The 27,241-nt window shown below is 36.0% G+C and overlaps 2 protein-coding genes across 2 annotated transcripts in view; one reads left to right on the forward strand and one right to left on the reverse strand.

Moving 5' to 3' along the window:
* Positions 1-27,241, reverse strand: part of PSMD1 (proteasome 26S subunit, non-ATPase 1) — a 105,062-nt gene that overhangs the window by 51,509 nt on the left and 26,312 nt on the right. The window contains exon 16 of the mRNA XM_060015945.1: positions 26,841-26,905. Within this exon, the coding sequence (XP_059871928.1) occupies positions 26,841-26,905 (65 nt within the window). The remainder of the gene's footprint in view (positions 1-26,840; positions 26,906-27,241) is intronic.
* On the forward strand, positions 1,522-19,064 carry HTR2B (5-hydroxytryptamine receptor 2B). The gene is made up of 3 exons (XM_060015944.1): positions 1,522-4,220; positions 12,997-13,197; positions 17,537-19,064. The coding sequence occupies exons 1-3, from the start codon at positions 3,872-3,874 to the stop codon at positions 18,424-18,426; spliced, it is 1,440 nt and encodes a 479-aa protein (XP_059871927.1). The 5' UTR covers positions 1,522-3,871; the 3' UTR covers positions 18,427-19,064.

The raw sequence follows: 27,241 nt of genomic DNA on the forward strand, positions 1-27,241 counted from the left end.
ATTCTACCATTTAGAATCATACTTTTATATCTTTTTGTCATTTTGGATGAAAATTAAAAAAAATGCATTTCACGTATTCCTGTCATCCAAAACAGAGCTGAATAAAGATGATTTAACCTTTATTAAATATATGGTAGTCAACACTATGGTATCAATTACACCACAGAGTTGTGGAGGGCTGAGTTATGAGAGCTACAAGTCTCTATTGTGAGTAGACCTACACGCCTACACTTGTTAATTCCTGTTTTTTAATTGGCCCCCTTTGCTATTACCAAAGTGCTTGTCCACCTCTTAATCTGTTACTCTACTCTGGAGAAGGGAGGGAAACGTGTTTGTTAAAACTGTCTCAAATATTAAAACAATAACAACAAAAAAAACCGTCTGAAGAGTGAATTTATCAATGGATATTCTTTTGTACTATTTAGATTTACCACCATGTGCAAATGTTTGTTTTCATTAAAGATGGGGGACAGAAGTTTTTGTGACTGTGTTTAGAGCAAAAAGATTTGGAGTGGGGACTTATAGACAGCCTTCTGCCTAATGTGCATGAGGTTTTAGAACACAGGTTTAGTTATTTGCCAACTGAGAGATTCATCTACCCTTTTATTATTATTATTTTGCTTTCTCTCCGATTATCAGCTATGCTTCTAATAACTCAAGGTTGCCAAATAAGTAGTTGTTCTAGCTAGTTATGTCCTTTAGCCATTAAACTAATTAAAAATACAAAAATAAAATAAAAACATTCCAAGAACCAATTTTAACTACTTTTAGTTAAGGTTTAAAAAAAAAAAGTGAGGGACTTCCCTGTGGTCCAGTGGTTAAGAATCTACCTTTCAATGCAGGGGACACAGGTTTGACCCCTGGCAGGGGAACTAAGATCCCACATGCCGTGGGGAAACTAAGCCCATGAGCCTCAACTACTGAGCATGCGAGCCACAACTAGAGAGCCCGCATGCTCTGGAGCCTGCGTGCCACAACGAAAAGATCCCACATGCTGCAACCAAGATCCTGCGTGCTTGCAACTAAGACCCTATTCAGCCAAAAATAAAATAAATAAATAAATATTAAAAAAAAAAAGAAAGTGAGTGAATGTGGGTGAGAAGGGTCGGCATTGGCACAGTATTATAAAATAATAATGTTTGGTATTTTTATAATATACTCAATGAATATTTTAATAAATTTATCTGTAAACACAAATCAATGAAGGTTTCTTTCATACAAGTCTTTTCATTAAATATAATGATGCTATTTTCAATCTGACATTACTTGTTTTGCAGATACCTATCTGCCTGCATGAGCACAGGGATCAAATTGTGGTTCAGAATAAAGCAGTTATTTTAAGATATTTTCATAGTCCTGAAGAGAAATTCTGGCACATTAAAAACCATCTGATTGTTCTTGAGGATTATTTTGTTCGTTTTCACCCAAAATTCTTAGTAAATATTTTTTGTAAAATATTGAATTTTGAGTTAAAATAAAACAAATATTGAATAAAATCTGAAGTGCTCAGTAGAACTGAAATGAACAAAATATTTTCCAATAACTTTCACACAAGGGAAGGAATATAAATTTGAAACAGGGCATAAATGCTGTTGCCAATGTAGAAGTAATTAAATAATTTTAAACTATGAGCAATCTATGATGATCTTTATTTATTTTTTGCCACATGGCATGCGGGCTCTAGTTCCCTGACTAGGGATCGAACACGTGCCCCCCTGCAATGGAAGCACAGAGTCTTAACCACTGGACCGCCAGGGAAGTCCCCTATGATGACCTTTTAAAAGGAAACCTTGAGAATGCTGAAGTTCTAGTACTAAGCTAGTCTTACAGTTTAAGGAAAACTCAGATAGAATAGCTGATAAGACTTTTACACTAATTTTCTGAAATAAGGCAGAAATGTATTTTCATTATATATCACATACTTTCCCCAATGTATCTGTGAAAAAAAAAAACTGCCAATGAACCAACTCCCAAATCCAGAGGCCATCTTTTTAAAAGCAAGCAATGAAAAAGTCTCTTCTAAAACTTATGTAAGCATGTAGAATTCAAACCTTTCTGTGTTCTTCTATATAAGGTTGTAACCAGAGCAAATTAATTGTGTTCCACAACAAAGGCATAAAAGCTGGATAAGAATCTTGTTTCACTGGTAGAAATTAGAGCTCTGGAAATCACTCTAAGGTTCACTGGGCAGAACCTTCACGGAATTAAAGCTCTAGTATCTCTAGATTGTATCTTATTCTTTCTCAAATGGGAAAAACAGCCTAGGGTTAATCTAAAACAGAACTACGTTAAGCTAAAATGACAGAGTTTATTACAGTCCCCCCAATATTAAAGAGAGCTCTTAAGAATATAACTTGAATAAGGGTCACGAACTGGTTTAACATACTTAACTAGTGATTTTATGAGTTATAATGAATGCTGCTACTCTCTAAAAATGAATGTATCAAAGATGAAATAACCTCCTTGGCACGCTTACAGCTATACAACACATTTGTTTCATTGCTTTCAAGCACCAGTGCTGGAGGCTCAGAATAAGTCAATGGGAGGAGGACTTCAGTCACAGCAGCATCTGGTCTACTGAGCAGATAAGATGACATGCTTGGGAGAGTAAAGAGCAAGCAAGAGGTAAGTATTTAACAAATAAATATAGAGTTGATCTAAAGAGTTTTCTTTTTTACTTTCTTCACAAACTCTTGCTACCATAATCTTTTATTTCTATTCAGTGGTTAAAAAAACCAAAATGAAAAATTTACAAATGTTAAAGGGGAGATTTTTAACGTGGGATTTGTAGATTTTATGAATAAATGATTTAATCTTCCTCTCAGCTTCCCCTCCTTCCCTCGGAAACTGGGAAGGTTAAGAAAAAAATTACTACTTAAAACCAAAAAAGAACTGGTTCAAATTTGGCATAAAGCGATAAACATAAAGTGATAAATTTGGAAAATATTTGTTGCAGAAACATGCTTTCTTCGAAGGATGAAATAAGTAAAAACAAGTATCTGGATTCTAGTAATACGTATTTTCTCCCCTTCTTTCAAACTAAAGGAGTTATAAAATGTTTTACAAAAATGGCATTTATATCAGTATTAAAATAAACCTGCTCAGACAAAACCCAATTACAAATAAGGATTCCTAGCTGGTAAATCATTTATTTATACGTTAGGGGGGCTTGGAGTGTTTCTAGGTAGATGGCCAGTGTGTATGAAAAGTTCTATTCAGAACTATTTGGTGCTCTGATGTTTCTAATCTTCTGTACATATTCTAAAGTAAAGGTAAAAAGACATTCAAGGGTCAGGAAACACCTAGGTTTTTATTATACCACTGAAAAAATTAATATATCTCGTTTCATTAACTGGAGCATACCAGGCATACGTTTATGAGGACTGGCTGCATTGTCACAAATGCACAAGAGACCTATTGAGGAGGGAGGGGCTACTAATAAATTCAACTTTTTAAACTGGGTTTTGAAAATAAAGAAATAAAATAATGCAATTGACATATTTTTATATCTAGGGGAAGCTCTCTGGCATTCAAATTCAAACTCGACTCCACCGCTACAAGAAAAAAAAAGAGGGAGAGAGAGAAACCAAAAATATAGTCTTTTTTTCACAGCTATCAGTTTCTTTCACTAAGCCTTCGGAAACCGGAACCTCTGCAGAATACTAAACACTCGGGCCTTACCTACAGACATGGACAAATGTATGTATGCTCTCATTTTATAGAACTTGAAATTCTTTTTTTAAGGAAGGAGTCAACTTTGGCCTTGAGTATTTGGCATGGGTACAAAGGCTTAAAAATGCAGATGACCAGCTTAGCTACTGACCATGCTGACCACTGTCTGGAATCGGAAAAAATTAAAGAAAAACAATGAATGGCTCTCTCTTATAGAATATTCGAACGACGCACAATTCCTGAGCACATTTTGCAGAGCTCATTTGACCATTTAATCTCTTCTAACTGGTCTGGATTACAGACAGAATCGATACCAGACGAAATGAAACAGATTGTTGAGGAACAGGGAAATAAGCTGCACTGGGCAGCTCTTCTGATACTCATGGTGATAATACCCACAATTGGTGGAAACATCCTCGTTATTCTGGCTGTTGCACTGGAGAAAAAGTTACAGTATGCTACCAATTATTTCCTAATGTCCCTGGCAGTGGCTGATTTGCTGGTTGGATTATTTGTGATGCCGATTGCCCTCTTGACAATAATGTTTGGTAAGTATTTCATTTTGTTCCTGCCATCAAACCACCGCACTATGGTATACTATTAGAGAAACAGATACTCATTTAATCTTTAAATATGGACTTGCACTATTTAAAGGTACAGTGAGTAAACAGTCCCTCATTTTTCATCATTTTCTATGGTTGATAATCAGTTTTAAAGAGCAAAAAATAATTTCTTGGAAACAATTCCATTCCCTCCTCAGCCACCTAACAAAATCATTTAAAAAGTCATCCAAGTTAGCAATATTCATATATTCTGCATACATTACCTAAAAATTATTGTGAAGAACAGACCTATACTTTACCCCATTACTAGTACTTTTTTTTTTCTTGATAAAGCAATATCTAGGACACTGCTGTGACAGTTAGTGTGCTGGGTTAATCATTAATAATAAGGTCTTTGAATCACTGAATTCCGATATAAATCTCTAAACCCCAATTTAAATTGGAATTGTTCTAAAAAGTCTTGTTATATCTCTTTATAGTTTGTGTACGTAAGACTTAAACACAAGTCTTACACATGTGTCTTGTTAACAAAAAACTATGTTTAGTTGCTGAAGGAATGGTCTGGCTCAGAGCATCTCAAGAGATGATCCATCTGTTTAATTTTTATGATTTCTGACCATTTATGTCCTTGATATATGTTAGAGGAATCAGACCTCTAAGTTACTAAAATAAGGGATCAAAACCTGAGTTATTACAATAATTTAAAATATAATTAGAACTGAAATCTTAGTTATAATATTGATAAAAAAGATAACGATATTAAAATGATATAAGTAGTTTCCTATTCATGCATATCATCTCTAGTTAGAGAATTTGGGTACACACAAATAATTCTGATGATGAATTATGAGGGCTCTTAAGAATCAGCAGTAAGAGAATATTTAACTTATTTAATGCTTGACATTAATTGATATTCCATTCATTAATTGCTTAAGAAAAAATGATTATTTGTAGCAGATAGGGCTTCTTGGAATTGCTTATATGGTGAAGATAAAAATATTTCAGGTTATAGAAGTAAAATTTATTAACTAGAATATATATTAGAAGGTGAAGAAAAACTGCCATTCAAACTATTGTATTCAGGTTTAAATGTTACATTTTTATAAGTAAGTACAGAAAGATATCTAAAAGTAAGTACTTGATCCCCCATATATAATCGGATGGTGACGGGCTAAAACTTCCCATTCTAAATCAACTCTTATCCAGGCTTTAAATTCTGTGGTAGGACATGCAGTAATGAATAAGGTTTTCTGCTTTAGAAGACTCTCTAATCATTAATATTGCCTGTCTATACCCCTCCCTTTTACAAATTTGCAACCTTTTGAATAATCTAGTGCTACACATAACCATGGAAAATAATTAAGAAATCTTACTCTAAAGGAGAACCTAAACAATCTTAATTCTGAATAAAGTTTAAAAGAAATAAATGAGGATTATGCAGGAACATTTATGCATATATGGTAAAGACTGTATAGGCATTGATTCAAACTCTTATCTCCATGCACACAATAGTTTAATGTGTCAAATCACTCTTTAAATTGTGCTTTGCTAGGCGTACAAAAAATATTAAAATGCTCGTCTCATACTACCACAAAATTTAATTGACGTTATGTTGAATAAATGAGATTGAAGTGAATTTTAACTTTAAAATCCATGAGTCCATCAAACATCTATTGGTCTTTGCAAAATACTGTGGTAGATACTTAAATCAACAACTAAACAGTTAAGGAATCTTAAAAGGCAAAGTTTCATGGCATTAAATAAGCTGACAAACAAAACACAAAAGCAGACAACAGTGATAATCCCATGTATTCCACAGGAAAACAGTAGGTACATAGCAGCTGAAAACTAAGTTTATATTTAAATATTTGGGGCCCAAGATATTCTTAGCTATAAGAGTCAGCAGAAAATCCAACATATTTTAACACAAAATATGTAGAATGTCTTCCTATGTCTGAAATAATTATTACATTTTTAACCTAATTTTCTTCTTTCAAATGTAAATTTTTAATTACAAAATAAACTCTTTCATAGACTGAAACACTTCTACTATCAGTAATTAAGCTATATAGAAAGGTTAGTAGATTTTTAAAAATAAACTAACCTGGGAACTTAACCACTATTCAAAATATTACTGAATTAATTCATTATTGAAAACATTATTCTATTTCTATGAGAAAATATATGAGAAAATGCATGTTGCCCTCTAAAAAGCTTCAAAAGGATGCATTCATAAATTGGGAACTGCACATATTATAAATGGGGACCTGACTTCAAATACTAAGAGTTTTTGATAGCCTTTCATGTGTTAACAAATACTAAGACTTTCTAAATTAATGCATTTATAAGAATTTCTATAATCTTAAAATGCAGAAGTAGATTTTGTGTATTTTTCTCTCATTATAGGGATAATCTTCAGAACTTCTGAAGTCTGTACAAACAAAAGTGTCCCTGGCTCTGTAAACATAAACAAACTAATTACCACTATGAATGACATGTTATTTTAGTTATCTCACGGAAATTCAATGACAGTAACACTGAAACTTTATATTCTAATAAAATGTAGTTTTTAAAAAAAAGGAGAGCACTGAAAATTTTAAAGTGGCTTTTATACTGAGAAACATTTTATTGAACCAAAAATTTGTATAATATTTGATTATATATTATTTGAATTTCCTCCAAGATTATTATGACTGGCAGGCAAAACATGGTCTTTCAAATTGTGCTACATCAACTTTTCTGTCACTTCTTCCTCTTTGGGAGCATTGGACTTAACCTTTACTTTCCAGTTTTTTACTGTTTTGTCTATAATTCTTAAAAATCATGATCACAAATTAGTAGCTTATAACATAAGGCTTGAAGTTGCCTAGGTTAGAAATACTTGAGTAGGACGCAAAGGAAAACAGAACATCATATGCCGATATAAAAAAGAAAGATTATTCACAGTTTAAGAACGTCTCCGAACTTTGCCTTCTCTCATGAAATAAATGATTAAAAATGTAAAGGGAGTAAATACAGCATTTGGTCATTCATTGGTCATTACTGGCTTATTTACAACAAGTTTTAATCCATGTCTCATGATCTGTAAGTTGAAACAGTATCTGTGGTACAGTTGAAAGAGGGTGTATAAAATGGCTGAAAGATGGGGGTTTGAAGCAAGATACCCTAGGCTTTGAATCCTGGTTCTCTTGTATTGGCTTATGCAAGTCACTTAACAACATATCAGAGTTCAATCACCTTGTCTGTAAAATGGTTATGCTACATCTTCCATTGCCAATATCTTGTGAAATTGTCAAGTAGGTCCCAGCACGTTTTAGGCACTAATAATTGGCAAGTACCAGTACAACATGCAAAGGGTTTATATACTTAAATATAAGATTTAGTTTGGATGTGAGTTTCACCAGAGATGAGATAAATGTATAGCAGTAAAAGAAAAACAAATCAGTTATTCATTTATGCAGTGAAATGCTGCTCTACCTAATTCTTAAATGAGGGAGCAAAGCAATTAAAGGCACTTCTTTTTGGAAAGTGGAAATTTTAAAAAACCAAGGAAAAATTTTTATAAGTATTAAATCACTCGAAACGCTTAAAACACTATATTGGACATCTAACCCCAGGATACCTCATATGCTCAAATGTAACGAAAAAACAAGAATAACAAAAACAAAGCAGAAGCTTTGTAATAAAAATTTAAGCACTGGTCTAGGTCTGTCTTTTCCAGAAGATAAATATAGAAACATAAGAATTTGAGATTAAAAAAAACGTGTACTTGAAAACTATGTCCTTTTTGGACATTAGAGCCATTTAGGATTTGTCCTGCTCCAATACATTCATGAACTATTTACCTCCACGAACATAGTCCTCTTGGGATGGCTTTAAAAATAGTCTTTAAATCCTTAAAAGGGAAACCTTTTATGTGCCAGATTCAGAGATTAATGTCAATTACTTTCCAAAACAAAAAAACGAACAAAAAGGCATGGCAATGTTTGGCAATGCACATAGGTTACTTATGCTTCTTTGCCACATATATAAATAACATAGTTAAAATTCAACTTTAGTAAAAGGCATACTTTCATGACAAATTTAATTAAAAGTTGAACAGTTAAACATGTTCTCACGCCCTTTTTTTGAAGTACAGTTTAAGTTTAATTGGATGCACGCACTCTTGCTACAGCAGGCAGGAAGACAAACACACCAGGTTTTATACGGATGATATGGCTCATTGTTTCTAAGTGGGAGTGTTTTAATGGTTGGGCTAGTTGGCTAGTTTCTGTCAAACAATAATAGTAATAAGAACTAACATTTTGAGTGCTTTCTCTATGCCAGATATTGTTCTAAACACTTTACATGTATTATTGCATTTAATCCTCAAAGCAACTCTATAAAATCAGTATTATTATTATCATCCCCATTTTACAAGAGAGGAGATAAGAATAAGTAAGTGGCAGAGATACAATTTGAACCTAGGAGAACTGATTCTAGAATTCACACTCTTAACCTCTGTTACACTGCTTTCTCAAATGAAATGAGAAATTATATCAACCAAAACTATAATATTTGGCAAAGACAACATTTATATCTCAAATAACTCTATCGAACAGGAGGGCCACAGAATTTTCTCTAGGGACAAGGCAGAACCCAATATTTTTCTAAGGTTATGTTTCATATTAAATGATACAGAATATGTGGGTCTTAACCAATACTTGCATGAATCCTTGAAATGACTGCCAGACATCTTTTCTGAGGAAGATATTAGACATAGGTCTAAGAAGTTACTGAGCCTTCCCTGGGAGACAAATAGAAACGTATGTAACTGAACGGCAGTTCTACCACCCCTTATGTATGATGGTATAGCACACAAGTCTTCATTTTAAACAAGATATTTGTGCTACTAATATTTTTAGATAACAAACTGTCCATGATCCAAGACTCATCTAAGACTTGTTTTGCTCCTATAATTATCAATTTGTAATTATTTTAGGCACCCAAAGAAATGCCATTATTCAAACCTTATTGGAAGTAAATTCCTCTTTGAGTTTAATGAAGTGGATAGGGCAACGAGGTGGGAAGTGGGATTTGTTTTTGTTTTTGTTTTTTTTGCGGTACGCGGGACTCTCACTGTTGTGGCCTCTCCCGTTGCGGAGCACAGGCTCCGGACGCGCAGGCTCAGCGGCCATGGCTCAGGGGCCCAGCCACTCCGCGGCATGTGGGGTCTTCCCTCTGCGGCACGTGGGATCTTCCCGGACCGGGGCACAAACCCGTGTCCCCTGCATCGGCAGGCGGACTGGACTCTCAACCACTGTGCCACCAGGGAAGCCCGGGATTTGTTTTTCAGAGAAATTTTGTGTGCTTTCTTTTTGTGGGACAACAAATACTATATAATTTAAATGTCTTCCCCTTTCTGTATTAGCTTTTATTAAAAAAGTCTAATTTAGAGCCCCAGCAGTAATTAATTTAGTTTAAGTACCTGATAACTTATTTCCCTTAGATTCTTTCTTTCTTTTTATGTTCCATTTAAAATAATACATTACATTCTTATGGAAATAAGTTAGACATAATACATTATAACAAATAAATGAAATTATAAATCCTTAAACCAAATTAAAACTCCTAATAAAAATAACATATAAGTTTTTGAATAGCTAACCTATCTCACCATACCAAGTTAACCTTTTTCAGTTACTCTGAATAGTAAAAAACTTTTCTGACCTTGAGCCTATCAAATTAATACTATTTAGAATGAAAATATCTGGACTAGAAAAAATCCTTTCATAAACTGAGAATGTCTAGAACTGTTTTTAACTTGTATAAATTATTGTATCACGTGATTTCTACTTTAGGCAATTATTTTAGCTTTGTATAAAAGATACCTATTTAATGCAGTCATCTGTTACTTTTATATTAGTTTCATAAAAACAGTCTATTCACTAGTATTTCATGAAACTTGGAATCATAAAGGTTAATCAAAAAGATCCATCACTCTTAATTCTAAATCTCAGTCTCTTTCTTTCTTAAAGAAATTTCTCTATCACGTTTCAACATCTCTACTATTATCAATTAAGAAAGCACTCAAGTAATAAAATTTTAATGATCTGCATTAATTTTAATATCCACTATCCACTTTCTGTTCCAAAATTGGAGTTTATAAAATAAATTCATTATGTTGGAAAAGGAGGCTAACAAGGTTTCACAGGCTTGTGAAAACCAGCATTAAAGAGCTTTCCCTCTTAGCTCACAATTAGAAGTATGTGGGTCAGGCAGTTCAATTCCAAAGACATGTACTTTTCATATGAGAATTCTATTGTGGCTTCCTACTCACGGCTACTAGATTTATGACTAGAATTTTCCAGACCTTAATTTAAAAAAATATAATCCATAATTAGAATAGCTAAATAGGCAAGTTTAAATTTATTAGCAACCCACTTTGAAAGATGATGGAGATCATGCATTTAAAAAAAGGAAGCCTATAAGAAGATATAAGATATAAGACATTAATTATCTGCCTTTTAAAATCCTTAACTATGATTAACATCTCTGGTTGTAGCTCTAGGCTTGAGTATTTTTCTACTTCCTACTCAGTTCTAAATCTGAACTTCAGGATAGTTGAAGATGAAGCCTCACTTCAAGTAGCTTCCACTGCAAAACTATCTGTCATGGATGATTCTTTCCACTCTAGACCATAAGTTTGCTTAAGCTCAGGTCAAAGAGTACATTGCTGCCTTTGTTCAAGGTCCTTTTCCACTAGTTAACAGGAAAACTGAACACTACGGCTAAGAGGGAGAAAGTCTGATTGATTAGATTCATTCTAAACACAAGTTTCTCTGCCATACTTTATTTCTTTGTTTATTTTGAGCGGTCTTGCATAAGTTTGTTTCTGTGAGGAATTCTGAGTGCCTATCCTACGCCAGCAAACTCAATACACAACCTTTTCAAGAAAGCAGTGCTTCTCAAACACTAATCTGCATACAGATCACCTGGGTATTTCCTTCAACTGCAGTATGATTCAGTACCTAAGGGATGAGGCCCAAGAGCCTGCAGTTCTAACTAGTTCCTAGGTGATGCTGATCCTTGCTGATCTGAAGAGCACACCTTGAGTAGCAAGGCCCTAAAGAACACTTTCAATTAACATTTAAATTTTGATAAATAAATGCTCCCTCTCATATTCAAAGACTTAATTGTACCACAATTTACTCATCCACAAAATCAATGATATAATCTCTAAGGTCTCTTCCAGCTCAAGGATTATAATTTATCATCTCTGTCCCTTATCCCCACCCCCAATTCAGTGAAGTAGGAAAAGTCTGATTACAGTAATTTACTTAAAAGTATGAATTACTCTTTCCACCTAATGCTTTAAATCCTTTTGAAAGAATCTGCTGAGCATGGAACCAAGTACCAAGGAATCATTTATCTTTTTTTCAATAAAAAATTCATACTGATTTTGTTTTAAAAAGAAATATTTTAATATTTCTATTAAGCATGCCACATACCAACTTTGGAAACAGAAGGCACCAAATGGTGTGTTTGTCAGCCTTGCTACCTACCTTTTTTTTTTTGCTACCTATTTTTTTTTTTTTTTTGCTACCTACCTTTTTTTGTGAAGTATCCAAATATTTTTCACTGAGATCCCACTTGAGTCTTGAAAAAGACATATTCAAGTCTATCTAAAACCTCTTTCCCTAAATTATGGTCCTTTTTTGATCTGGGATACTAACCTTTCTCCACACCCAGGCTTCCTGAATTTAAACAGTTTACAATTAAAGGGTCTCTTGGTGCTCTGAAATCCTGAGATAGTTATCTTGGTTCCCTCTTCAATTATCTCAATCATTTTATACCTGTCAAAGTCAGATACACTCGCAAAAACCAGGAAAAGAAAAGTAGTTTACATGTCAGTGGACATACAATTAAACCATAAAAAGGGTTTATATAATCAAAAGTTAATATTTCTAAAGTGTTTCAGACTGTATGAGGTATAGAATAAATGCTTTTTAAATAAAAATTTGTTAAATAAAGTACTATGCTTAATAATGAGATTTTCATTTTAAACCCAAGTCTGTACTGTTTATTACATCTCCTTGCTTGGAGTGAAGGATGGACTATATTGGAAGGGTAACAACCCATTTTTCTTTGGAATAATCTGAAGCCATTCCTTTTGCAAACTTTATTTAAGAACTATTTCTGTCAAAAGGAAAACTCAAGTCATTCCACTTAATTATTTCACCAAATTAGAGTTTGCTATAAACAAGGATCATACTGCTAGTTAATGCTAGAAGTAAGCCGAAATCCCAGGCCTCACTGAGACTGCCATGCTAGTATTCTTTTTGCCACATTATATTGCTTCCTCTATTCGGTAAATGTTTTTTTTTTTTTTAAATACAATAGCAGTTTAAAAATAAATTTTATCTGAATAGTAAGGTTAAGTTCCAGTTGCAACACTGTATACATTTTTAAAAGATCACAAAAGGAATACACAAAAGAGCAAAGGTCAAAATAATGCTAAAAATGCTAAACTGATTTAGGAAAAGAGCTGTAATTATTATACAAAACAGAAAATGTATTTAAAGGGTACCATCTACAGAATGTATTTAATATTACTGACTCCATTATCTGAAGTCAAACATTATCTTGGAGCTTAAGTCGTAAAATTTCAGATGAATACAGAAAAAGGTTAAAAAATATGTATCACTTAAAAAAGAAACTGTAGATTAAAGGTTGCCATTTTGAGGAGAATATGTTTTTGTTTTGTTTTTCTTTCTTTCAGAGGCTATGTGGCCCCTCCCACTCGTTCTATGCCCTGCCTGGTTATTTCTTGACGTTCTTTTTTCTACTGCATCCATCATGCATCTCTGCGCCATTTCAGTGGATCGTTACATAGCCATCAAAAAGCCAATCCAGGCCAATCAATATAACTCACGAGCTACAGCATTCATCAAGATTACAGTGGTGTGGTTAATTTCAATAGGTATGTGGGGAATGTCAGGGTGTGGGGTGGTGTATATAGGCTTTGGTTCCATTTGGCTAGGAGATTACCAGGCCTGGTAGACACTGTTACACCCATACAAGCTCCTCACAACATTACATTCATCGTACAGCCTCTAAAGCACACTATCAGCAAAAAGTGTGAAAAAGAAGAAAAGTTCAAGGCTTGATTTTGACATGCAGGAAGACTAAATCTGAAAACAGTTTTCATATATGTCAACCGATCATTAAGGTCTGGGTAGCATGCAGAATCTTGAAATTTTATTAAAGTAACAACAATTTAAAAAAATGAAATGCATCTTAAATCACACCTAAGAAGATAAATAGGAAAAGAGGAAAAAAAACAAAAACAAAAAGAACCCAAACTTTTTGTATGCAGGTATCAGAGTTCATATATTCACCTTGGAAACCAGTATGTATGCAGACTAAAGGCATTACTGTCTAAGTGTTTTGAACATGTTTAATTACAAGTTTTAAGAGATACACAAACGATGTTCAGAAATAATTTTTGGGAGAAATTGTATTTCTTCTAAACTGTTTTTATGCCCCTGTGCCCATGTTTAATACTCAAAGATAGCTGCTATATTAGAGTATCTTAGCATGAAGTACAGCATAAATGATAACTCAAATCTTTTAAATAAGTTAGTATCAGAAAAACAGATTCACAACGGTTACTATGATCATTAACGGTTTGCCAGCAGATTCACATTCTCCTAGTAAGGAAAAATTCAAAGAAGAAAAAAAATCAAGAGAGACCTGAAAATGCTAAAAGGAAAGCAAGAAAAAGATGTGACTTCTCTCCCTAATCAGAAAAAAGAACGCTGGGGGAAAAATCAAGAAAGCAAGACACTGAAAATGACCTTTATATTCCCGGAATAAAGATACCAAGGCCAAACCTCTTTTGAAAAATTTGGAGGTAAAACTAAGGACTGTTACTAGTCTGGCTTGGGAGGAAATTAGGGTCAAGGAAAACTCTATTCAGAATGGAGGTATCTGCAAGTAGAGAGAAAAGGCTAGCTTTGGGGACAGAGGCTGATTGATAGAAGAGGCCCCTAAAAAAGAAGCTACGGAAAAGGCATGGATGGGTGACAACTGCCAAAATTTAGAGTGGACAGAAGGAAAACTAAAGTAGTTCATATCAAACAACCCATACCTTTTTGGTAAGCTCAGTGTGATAAGGGAGAAGGAAAGGGAAACAGTGTGTGTTAGGGTAGGCTGGAGGCGGGGGGTGGGGGGGGGGAGACAATAGGGCAAAGGTAGAGGGAAAATAGGAGAAATGGCTCCTTAAGAGAATTAAAACACTGAAACTGAAATATAATCAAGCCAATAAACAGCCTGTTGGTACCTCAATCAAGGCTGGATGACATGAATTTATAAATTGATCAAATTTATAGAGTACCTATGATATGTTAGATACTAAGAATACAAAGATAAATAAGAAAAAGAATCTTTGCATTCAGGAAGATGGACTAATACTAAGTGATATGTATACAGGAAGAAAAGAATAAAAAGATGAACCCAAAATTACAGCTTAGAAGGATCTTACAAATCTACTTTTTCCTTTTACAGATGAGAAAAGAAACCTAGAGGTTTTAAACAGTTGGCTTAAAGACTTAACAGCTTTTTAGCACAAAGGCCAAGATCAATGCCATTTTCATTTCATCACACTTTGTGTTGTAGAACCAATGACAATTTAGTGACTTTGTAAAAGAAAAGGCAAATAATGAGGTTAGTTCAGTTTTTAAATTCTACAAAGTGCTAAAAAAAAAAAGAGCTCACTTTCTTCTTCTGAATTTACAGTTATCCTAGGTAACATCTGACAACAGTAAGGCGAAAGGAGAATAAGAGGGTAAGGTATAAAAAATACTAGTGAAAACTTAAATGACATTGACCAACAAGCTGGTTGGGAAGGTAATCTGAGCCTTGATGGGAGTTAGTGGAATGTGAAAAAAGAGAAGGAAGGATGCACTAGATGTCAAGATAACTGTAAAGAGAAGTAATGAAGAGCAGCAGGACAAGAAAGGGAAATATCAGAGTTCATGATTTTCGATATGGGCCAGTTTTTTCTTTTTTTAATTTATTTATTTTTGGCTGTGTTGGGTCTTTGTTGCTGCGCACGGGCTTTCTCTAGTTGCAGTGAGTGGGGGCTGCTCTTCATTGTGGTGTGCAGACTTCTCATGCAGTGGCTTTTCTTGTTGTGGAGCATCTAGGCACACAAGCTTCAGTAGTTGTGGCATGCAGGCTCAGTAGTTATGGCTCGTGGGCTCTAGAGCACAGGCTCAGTAGTTGTGGTGCACGGGCCTAGCTGCTTCACGGCATGTGGGACCTTCCTGGACCAGGGCTCGAACCCATGTCCCCCGCACTAGCAGGCAGATTCTTAACCACTGCGCCACTAGGGAAGTCCCTATGGGGTAGTTTTAAGTGGACTTATGGATGGATGGCTTCAGGAGTGCACTGGAGTTGAAGAGTTCAAGAAATATAAAATTAGGTGTTAGAAGAGTAATAAATGGGATGAAGTCATGGAAGATGATAGCAAGGTTAACAGTGGATAGAAAACTATAGCAAGGGGCCAAAACCATTAAGGAAGACAGACATATATCCTGGAGGTTGGTAGATGATCTAGATGGAGAATAGAGTGGTATAAGTAGCTTAAATAGACTTTAAAAGGGAAGTGCTTTGGGGTGGGGAAAGAACAGTGTAATGATTACCTGCAAGTAACAGGGTAGAGGTGGGGCCAGCCAAGTTTTTCTATAAAGGGCAAGACAGTAAATATTTTGGTCTTACAGATGCTATATGGTTCTGTCAGAAGTACTCAACTCTGCAGCAGAACAAAAGCAGCCATATATAATACATTAACAAATGGGTATGGCTGTGTTCCAATAAAGTTTTATTTAAAAAACAGAAGGCAGGCCAGATTTGGCCCTTGGGCTATAGTTTGCTGACCCCTAGTGTAGAAAAGAAAGTATACAGAATCCTCTTTCTGGTGTTATACCTGAGGAAAAGCAGAAAAAGCAGTGGCCTCCATTAGAAAGGGTTTGAGGAATATATTCTTGTCAAGGTCTCTTTGCTACCATAAAAAGGCTATGCAGGTGATAGGAGTACTTTTAGATTCATAAAAGTGAATTCTTTCATGATACTTCCTAGAGTTGTCTAAAGATCAATTAATTCAGACTTATTTTAAAGTATCTGCTGTTTCAAAGGGAAAGGATTAGGGTTAACCCTTGTGCTATCTTGCTAATAAGCTACTTCACTAATAAACAAGGTCATATTTAAATACCTACTTCATGGTATTTAAAGTATAATAAAATTAGCATGAGGTACATTTCTTTCGTTTTTATTAGAGGAACCTTCAATCTTGAAAATAAATTTCATGGCTTCCCTGGTGGCGCAGTGGTTAAGAATCCGCCTGTCAATACAGGGGACACGGGTTCGAGCCCTGGTCGGGAAGATCCCACATGACGCAGAGCAGCTAAGCCCGTGCGCCACAACTACTGAGCCTGCACTCTAGAACCCGCAAGCCACAACTACTGGACCCAAGTGTTACAACTACTGAAGCTCGCGTGCTCAGAGCCCATGCACTGCAATGAGAAGCCCGTGCACCACAATGAAGAGTAGCCCCTGCTCACTGCAACTACAGAAAGCCCGCATGCAGCAACAAAGACCCAACACAGCCAAAAATAAATAAATATTTTTTAAAAAGCAAGTAAATTTCATGATCCACTCGCTCTCAAATTTTTAAGTAGCATTTGAAAAAAAAACAATAAACCCTGAGTTTTCCCTAAGAAGTCAGAAAGAAAAGGTTAAAAGACATTCACAAATATCAAAAGATAAAACTGTCTGTTAAATGAAACTGTGTAACCTCAAAGATTATAAAATAGGTATCTACTCAGAATTAAGATATTGCATGAATGTATTCTTAAGTCTCTTTAGCTCAACTACACTGGATATTAAGATAAAAGCAGCTTCTCTTCTGAATTCTTTTCCTTAACTTGGGATAGATCAACAAACAAAAATAGATAATGAGAAATGGAGAATAAATGAAGACATTCTCTACTATTTCATGCATACACTATGGTTTTAGGGAAGCTTTAATTACAAAACTGAAACCACTAACCAATCTCTTTAAAAACAGCAGGTTTGCTTACTTAGGTTCTATTTGTCAAATCTTCCACTGATTTATTGCTTGACAGATTCTGCATTGTGGGTACCAGGAATTACAATACACTAATAGGGTAAAGTCAGTAAGATAAACTTTAAAAGGACCTAATCTAAGAGTCAAAGGTCATAAAATAACTCAATTTATCTTGTTTCTTCTTCCTTAGGCATTGCCATTCCAATCCCTATTAAAGGTATAGACACTGATGTGGGTAACCCAAACAACATCACTTGTGGGCTGACAAAGGATCGTTTTGGCAATTTCATGCTCTTTGGCTCACTGGCTTCCTTCTTTACACCTCTGGCGATCATGATTGTCACCTACTTTCTCACTATCCATGCTTTACAGAAGAAAGCTTACTTGGTCAAAAACAAGCCACCTCAACGCCTAATGTGGTTGACTGTGTCCACAGTTTTCCAAAGGGATGAAACACCTTGCTCAACACCAGAAAAAGTGGCAATGCTGGATGGTTCTCACAAGGACAAAACCCTGCCTAATGCAAGTGATAACATACTTATGCGAAGAACGTCCACAGTAGGAAAAAAGTCAGTGCATACCATTTCCAATGAACAGAGAGCCTCAAAGGTTCTAGGGATTGTGTTTTTCCTCTTTTTGCTTATGTGGTGCCCCTTTTTTATTACAAATATAACTTTGGCTTTATGTGATTCCTGCAACCAGACGACTCTCAAAATGCTCCTGGAGATATTTGTGTGGATAGGCTATGTTTCCTCAGGGGTGAATCCTCTGGTCTACACCCTCTTCAACAAGACATTTCGGGATGCATTTGGCCGGTACATCACCTGCAATTACTGGGCCACAAAATCAGTAAAAACTCTCAAAAAATGCTCCGGTAATGTGTACTTCCAGAATCAAATGGCAGAGAACTCTAAATATTTTATGAAACATAGAATGCGAAATGGCATTAATCCTGCCATGTACCAGAGTCCAATGAGGCTCCGAAGTTCAACCATTCAGTTTTCATCAATCATTTTACTAGATACACTTCTCACCGAAAATGAAGGTGACAAAACTGAAGAGCAAATCAGTTATGTATAGAGTAACGGCACAGTTTTTATGTAACTAATACAATGATGAGTAAGATAAAGAAGATATAAATATACCAAGAATTACACAAAAAATTACATCATGTATCAAAAATCATCTCTGTAAATTAAGAATTATGTATTAAGATTACCCAATTTTATTTGGGCAAAATTATTCTAACGAAAAAAATCATTTTTGTATAGTTGCAAATTAAAAAACAATCCAGCACACTAGTTAAATGCTAAGATAGTCAAATGAAATAAAATTAAATAAATCAATAAACTTCTGGCTTACAAAAAAACAATGTCACCATAAGAATTTATTTAGTTCCTAATTGTATGCAAAGCTATGCTAAGAATGAAATAAACAAAACAAGTATTAACCTTGTCTTCAAGGCATTAAAGACATAAGGCATAACACAGAACAACAGTGATAGGGTTGAACAGAGGACTAAAAATAAGTGCATAAAATAATGATCACATCTGAAGGTAAGCTGAGATTGCCATTCATAGTCTGGCTTAGTTAAATGTAGTCACAATTTTGCACTGATCAGGAAACTGTCTGATGGAAGGGGTAGGGAGAGTAGCTGGATATCACACAAAGTGACACGGTCTTAGAACTAGAGCTGTTTGTTAGATGGCTCACACCAAGCATCTACTCAGCAGAGGTGCGTCTACCGGAGGAGAAGGAGAAAGCAAATGAAACCAGTCTTGGGTACCTAAACCTCATTATGTTTCTCAAAGAGCATGCAATAAGGCATGGGACCTTATTAATCCAGGAACCTAAATTTTAATGATCTTATAAATGAGATCATGGCTGCCCAAGCTTCCCCAAAGACTTGGTTGAACTTCTGGTACAAAATTTTTTATTCATCTTTTTGTTACTTTACTTTGCACTACAAGATCTGGAATAAATCCAATCTATGCTGTTTACTAACTGATTGAATTTACAAAAAATACTTAATTTCTCAGTCTCCTCATCTACGTTTCATAGGGTTCTTATGAGAATGAGTTCATGTGGGTACTCTGTAAATGGAAGCCAATTCTATTTACTTTTGATATTTTAATTTTTTTTTTTTTTTTTTTTTTGCGGTACGCGGGCCTCTCACCGTTGTGGCCTCCCCCGCCGCAGAGCACAGGTTCTGGACGCGCAGGCCCAGTGGCCACGGCCCACGGGCACAGCCGCTCCACGGCATGTGGGATCCCCCCGGACCGGGGCACGAACCCGCGTCCCCTGCATCGGCAGGCGGACCCCCAACCACTGTGCCACCAGGGAAGCCCCGATATTTTAATTTTTTAATTATTTTGTTTATTTTTGGCGGCGTTGGGTCTTCATTGCTGTGCGCGGGTTCTCTCTAGTTGCGGCGAGTGGGGGCTACTCCTCATCGCGGTCCGCAGGCTTCTCACTGCAGTGGCTTCTCTTGTTGCGGAGCATGGGCTCTAGGCACGTGGGCTTCAGTAGTTTTGGCATATGGGCTCAGTAGTTGTGTCTTGTGGGCTCCAGAGCGCAGGCTCAGTAGTTGTGGTGCATGGGCTTAGTTGCTCCGTGGCATGTGGGATCTTTCTGGACCAGGGCTCAAACCTGTGTCCCCTGCATTGGCAGGCGGATTCTTAACCACTGTGCCACCTGGGAAGCCCTTGATATTTTATTTTTATGCTACTCACATAAATGGTGAATAAATTTAGGCTGAGGGAATCTGCAGTGAAGACAGCCCATATCTTAGCCTTTCCTTTTCAGGCTGACCCATTCTTATGCCTCAACCTATTGCTCCATCCTTGCTCCCTTCCAGGCAACACAGTTTAAGAAAATTATCACAAGAAATATGCTGGCTATGGAGAAGCTCACTCAGCATAAGAAAACCAGGTATATAAAATTCAAATTGCAGAATCCTTTCCTAGAACATGGTTCTATTACAGATCTTATGGGCTCTATGTCATCTGCCAGAAAGAGTATACCTTACAAATTTAACTCCTAAATCACTAAAACTTTAGGCATTTTTGTGACAACTCTTTTTTCAGCAGTGTTAAAGGTGGGTTATCTCCGCATGAAAGGATGTTTAACATCACTAATCATTAGAGAAATACAAATCAAAACTACAATGAGGTTATCACCTCACACTGGTCAGAATGGCCATTATCAAAAAAAACTACAAACAATAAATGCTGGAGAGGGTGTGGAGAAAAGGGAACCCTCTTGCACTGTTGGTGAGAATGTAAGCTGATATAGCCACTAAGGAGAACAGTATGAAGGTTCCTTAAAAAACTAAAAGTAGAATTACCATACTGCCCAGCAATCCGACTACTGGGCATATACCCTGAGAAAACTGTAATTCAAAAGGAGTCATGTACCACAATGTTCATTGCAGCTCTATTTATAATAGCCAAGACATGGAAGCAACCTAAGTGTCCATTGACAGATGAATGGATAAAGAAGATGTGGTACATATATACAATGGAATATTACTCAGCCATAAAAAGAAACAAAACTGAGTTATTTGTAGTGAGGTGGATGGACCTAGAGACTGTCATACAGAGTGAAGTAAGTCAGAAAGAGAAAAACAAATACCATATGCTAATACATATATATGGAATCTAAAAAAAAAATGGCTCTGAAGAACCTAGGGGCAGGACAGGAATAAAGACGCAGACATAGAGAATGGACTTGAGGACACAGGAAGGGGGAAGGGTAAGCTGGGATGAAGTGAGAGAGTGGCATGGACATAAATACACTACCAAATGTAAAACAGATAGCTAGTGGGAAGCAGCCACATAGCACAGGGAGATCAGCTAGGTGCTTTGTGTCCACCTAGAGGGGTGGGATAGGGAGGGTGGGAGGGAGACACAAGAGGGAGGAGATATGGGGATATAGGTATATGTATAGCTGATTCACTTTGTTATACAGCAGAGACTAACACAACACTGTAAAGCAATTATACTCCAATAAAGATGTTAAAAAAAAAAAGGGATGGGTTATCTCGAATAAGAGGCAAAATAATTTACGTTCCTTAAAAAAAAAAAAAAAGTCATTCTTATCTATTTTGGTTCCAGTCTCTAATATGAAGTGTTTGGCGTATGTTAAGATTTACATTCTTGCCAAGTCAGAGATTAAGTTTTCAGATATCACTCCAACAGTATTCCAAACTGTGTCTTAGGTATCTGATGGCATATAAAATTGTTTCAGAAAATTTAAATACTAGAGATGGCAATCTCACTGGCAAAGCTCTATCCCTAGACAATCTAGATTAGAAGGAGTATCTTCCCACATGCTCTATACTGACTTCAAATTTGTGTATGTGCTTAAACATATGCACACCCACAGAATTAACTATAAGACCTTTAAGCTGTTCAGCTTCAATTCCTGAAAAAAAATTCCTTGCTTACAGTTAGCTGAGAGCTAGTTAATGAGATCATTCTAGTATTTCCAGAAGGTTCTAGAAAAAGAAATACAACTCCAATATAAACTATTTCTGAAAAAGTACAACACAGCACAAAATTTTTAGCATTTTGATACATAACTGATATTTCTATTCTAAAACATTTTAAGGAAATCTATATTTAAAAGCAAATCTCGAAGTTAACCACTGCTATGGCAACAAAGGGACTCTCTTTAATAGTTCTATCTTCAAAGAAAAGGAATAGATTGTACCTATTTAGAAGAATAATTTTGAAAAAAATTTTTTTCACTCTACTCCGTATTTATTTATTTATTCCTTGCGGTACGCGGGCCTCTCACTGTTGTAGTCTCTCCCACTGCAGAGCACAGGCTCCGGAAGCGCAGGCTCAGTGGCCATGGCTCACCGGCCTAGCCACTCCATGGCATGTGGGATCTTCCCAGACCGGGGCACGAACCTGTGTCCCCTGCATCGGCAGGCGGACTCTCAACCACTGCGCCACCAGGGAAGCCCCATTATTATTGTTAATTGAATGCGAGGGGAAAACAAAGATGCAGATAGAAGGAAGAATTAAAAAAACAAAACTAAAGGAAGTTACAGCATCCAGACACTGAGGCAGAAACAGAAAACAGCACACAGAGAATATGTATCAAATTGATACAAAATTGTGAATGGAGATATTGTAAAGATAATTTACACATTTGGTGGTAACTATCTGATTGCTAGGGTTCCTTCAAATGCTAAGGATCTATGATGATGCAACATATTTCTATTCAAGAAACCATTTTTTGTGGTCTAAAAAGTATCTGCACCAAGAATCTCCCTCTGATCTTGTGAGATCCATCCATATCTGCAAGTAAATTAATGTATAAATTGAGAAATATTTAGTGTTATATTGTAAGCTTAAGTCATAGCAAAGATGATCACGGATATCAAAGATTATCTAATTTTTTTTTTTTTTTTGCGGTATGTGGGCCTCTCACTGTTGTGGTCTCTCCCGTTGTGGAGCACAGGCTCTGGATGCGCAGGCTCAGTGGCCATGGCTCTCGGGCCCAGCCGCTCCGTGGCATGTGGGATCTTCCCGGACTGGGGCACAAACCCGTGTCCCCTGCATCGGCAGGCGGACTCTCAACCACTGCGCCACCAGGGAAGCCCTATCTAATTTTAAGAAAGGTCTATATCAGATCATCACCTTGTTCACCATTATAGCAACTTAATTTCAACAAGTATATAAAAACTAATACTTCTATTAGCCTCTTTCTTCATTTTCCTTTCCGATGTGAAGATGAAATAATTCAGATTCTGTTCAATTCCAACTGAGTTTTCAGTCAATGCCAAGCACAGTACTGTACAGAGTAGTGACAATAAATCTGCTGACTAGACTAATAACAATGGACCCATGAATCACCTATTTACTGGATTAAAATTACACTAGGTTCATTTCAACTTGGCAAGAATGTTTTTCAATTTAATTTTCTATTTTTATCATACAGATTATGAACATATAACCCACAAATACCAGTAGAAAGAAACAGTGAAAACACTACAACTCCCTGGACTATCCTAAGAATAAAGGAGATAATATACATGAAATTTTTTTTTTTTTTTTTTTGCAGTACGTGGGCCTCTCACTGTTGTGGCCTCTCCCATTGCAGAGCACAGGCTCTGGACGCGCAGGCTCAGTGGCCACGGCTCATGGGCCCAGCCGTTCCACGGCATGTGGGATCTTCCCGGACCGGGGCATGAACCCGTGTCCCCTGCATCAGCAGGCGGACTCTCAACCACTGTGCCACCAGGGAAGCCCTACACATGAAAATTTTTAGTTTCCTACAAAGACAATTTCACCTTAGTTGCTGAAGTACAAATATGTGTTTACTGATATGTTTTCAGTATTTGTGTCCAATAAGTACACTTTAAAAGAAGTTTTAAAAATTAAGAAGAAATAAATCCTTAAAACACAATTCAAGGGGGCCAAATGTCTGTGGTTATTTTAAAAGTATCATTTAAAAGGGAAGAAATGATAAAATGGAGCACACTAAGAAAGCAACCGATGACACATCAGAAAACATTTACTAATTCTTAGGATACAGTACAGAAACTTTCCAAATATTAAACTTAATAAGGAAATTTGAGAATAAAAATGTTCTATCACAGACACTCAGAAAGAAGGCGCTCTGAAGTAAAGGCATGGTAGACAAAGCATTGGTCTATCCTGAGACTTGTTTTGAATTTCTGTTCTACCATTCAGCTCTATGACAACAGGAAGTTTTGTTAACAATTTTGGAATTCAATTTTCTTCTCTTCAAAAAAAAATGGGAATACTGTTTTATTTCTAAGGTTTTTTTCACCTTTAAAAGTTATCACTCCAAGGCTTCCCTGGTGGTGCAGTGGTTGAGAGTCCGCCTGCCAATGCAGGGGACATGGGTTCGTGCCCCGGTCCGGGAGGATCCCACATGCCGCGGAGCGGCTGGGCCCGTGAGCCGTGGCCGCTGAGCCTGCGCGTCCAGAGTCTGTGCTCCGCAATGGGAGAGGCCACAACAGTGAGAGGCCCGCATACCGCAAAAAAAAAAAAAAAAAAAAAATCACTCCAGGGAATTGACAACAATCTAAAATTAGAGAACTTGGCTTTAACTGCAACTCCTTAGACAAGTTGATTACATTTAATTTTCTTCATCCATGAAGTTTTAGACAAAGTTACCTATAAAGTCTTTTCCAGTTTCTACCTCTTATAAGAATCATTCTGAAGAAAAAAGAAAACAACAGCAACAGAACTCTGAATGGTCCCTTAGAAATAATGAGCACAAAAACAACTCATTAGCTGGATCTGAGTATCCTAGGTAGTAGAGATCTTAGCAAAGCCTAAAAGCAGCTCATGGAAGACATCTGCTGCTGAAACTGGGAACTGAGCACATGTGTAAGCTACAGTAAACACAAGGGCAGAAATGAATTTTGATAATTAGAGAGCAAAGCACTGTCAGGTTAAAAATGGAAGAAAAACAGTTTTCACGAAAGCTCAACTTCCTGTGTGGCAGAATACACACACTAGGTGACTGATTTATATGATATAAAATATAAAGTGACTAATAGGAACAGTTAGTAGCCGACTGAATAGATAAAACACAGGAAGAGACCATGATGAGTAGGATTCTTTATACAGGCCAATAGTTACTAAGGGCACACCTAGAAGAATATATTTTCCATATACAAATTATCTAGTTTTCCAATAAGAATTAAAAAAAAACCTCCCCGAATAGCAATAATAAAACCATTTGTTTTTGGTTTTCAATTGTGTCTAATCTCTAGAACAAAATTAAGGAAAGGTTAGCATCACAGGTTGGCTAGAATGATATGCCAAAGATGACAGGAAGGAAACAGAACTATTCAACTTCTATTCTGCTTCCATCTTTTGTCTCAGGAGAATGCTTTTTAGACCAGAAAGATAGAAAGTAACGTTGTTAAGACTGATCAAAATGCAAAACAGGTGAAGAGACTGGGTGCCTTAAATGAGTTCAAGTCTCTAAGCTAAATGAATCACTTCCCTGAAACAGAACTTGTGAATATAATTGTAGAACCACTGTTGACAAATCTGAGCAAAAACAGAAAATGGCAAAGATACAAAAGGACTGTACGTGGCTAAATATTCCAGTGTTCAAAAAGAGACAGGACTCAAGAAATTTAAACTATGGGGCCTGCTGTAGATCTTTTGAAAAAATGTGGAATAGCTTAACACAAATAGGTTTTATCAGATCTCAGAAAAGGAATCAATGAACACGTGATACTTCTATGAATTTACTAAAAACAATAATAACCAATTAACCACATAATCTGTTTTAGAGGTACCAGACTAGTAGATCTGTATAAATACTATGACTTTAGGATTTAGTGAAAGTTCTCTAGTCTCTCTGTGAACAAGTTAGACAAATGAGGTTAGAGGTAATACAATAAAGGAGATTAGTATTTTTTTGAACAACCTCATTCAACAAAACTGACTGGTGTAAGGAGAAACCTATTAACATGCTACATGGATGTGTGCTTTGCTGTTTTATTCAACATTTTTATCCACAATAGGAAAAATATATTTAGTGCCTGCAGTAAATGGTTAACTTCCTATCTTGCATCTTAGAGAAGGTCCTCTAACCAGTTCACAGTGGATGTTGAGTAAATATTTGTTGGAAAAAATATATATACAATCTATACCAAAGATGAAAAGTACATGAAACTCATCTTACATGCACCTTCAGAACTTATTTTACTGTGTAATTTCACCACAAGTAAACTCTAATAAGCAGTGCCCAAAAACGAGCTGAAAGAAATACTTTTTATTTTCCTATGTTGCATTTTAAGATAAAGTACCTAAGCGAAAAGAAACAGTGTATATGAAATTGGAGAGAAGAACTACTGTAAGAAGTACTACTGCATCTACCACAACTATTGCAACTGCCACTACTCATACACACTTGAATAGCACTTACTAGTGCCAGATACAGTTCGAAAGACTTTAGACATATTAATTCACTTAACTGTCAAAAAACAGTCTTAGGTACTATTACTATACCCTTAGGAATTTGAAGTTCAAAGACGCTAAGTAACAAGCCCAAAGTCACTCAGCTAGTAAGTGACAGGGCCAAGATTCAATCCTGGCAGATTGGTTTCAGAGTGTGTCCTCTAAATCACAACCATACTATAATGCCAAGGGCATCTCCAAATCTGCACATTTTCCACTCCTTTGCATTTAAACAAAACCTAATACCTTTCACTCTCATTAAAGAGCTTCAAGAACTCTACAAGTCTGTGTGAGAGATAGCATCCCTTTTGAATTACCAATATACATGGGAAGAGGACTACTGCTTCTCAAAGAGCATCTCAGACTCTCAAAACATACTGGCTTCTTTTTCAGAGGAACAGTACTAACTTTAATGTTATATGGTCCTCACTCTGAACCTAGACATACTTCCTCAGATATTTAGTTTCTGTTTAATTACTAACTACAAATAGAAATGGAATATAAATAGAATCAGAAGTTAGAAATTATTACCTGAAGAGAATGAACCCAAGTGATTCTACTGCTGCCCTCCTGACATCGTCGTTAACATCACTTACCTAGGAAAAAATTTAAAGGATAATTACATTATACTACATGCATCCTATTACTACATTCATCACATTACTAGAATAAACTGATATGAGAGGCCCACATCATTTAAATGTAAACTAGATCTCATTAGTATATTACCGTAGCCACCTCCCTAATCCATGGTTTCACTTTCAGCAGTTTCAGTTACCCACAGTCAACTGTGGTCTGAATATTAAATGGAAAATTCCAGAAATAAACAATTCATAAGTTTTAAATTGCATGTCATTCTGAGTATTCTAATGAAATCTCACACCATCCCACTCTGTCCCGCCTGGGATGTAAATCATTCCTTTGTTTGGTGT

This window comes from Delphinus delphis, chromosome 7 (genome assembly GCF_949987515.2).
Source record: "Delphinus delphis chromosome 7, mDelDel1.2, whole genome shotgun sequence".
NCBI lineage: Eukaryota > Metazoa > Chordata > Mammalia > Artiodactyla > Delphinidae > Delphinus > Delphinus delphis.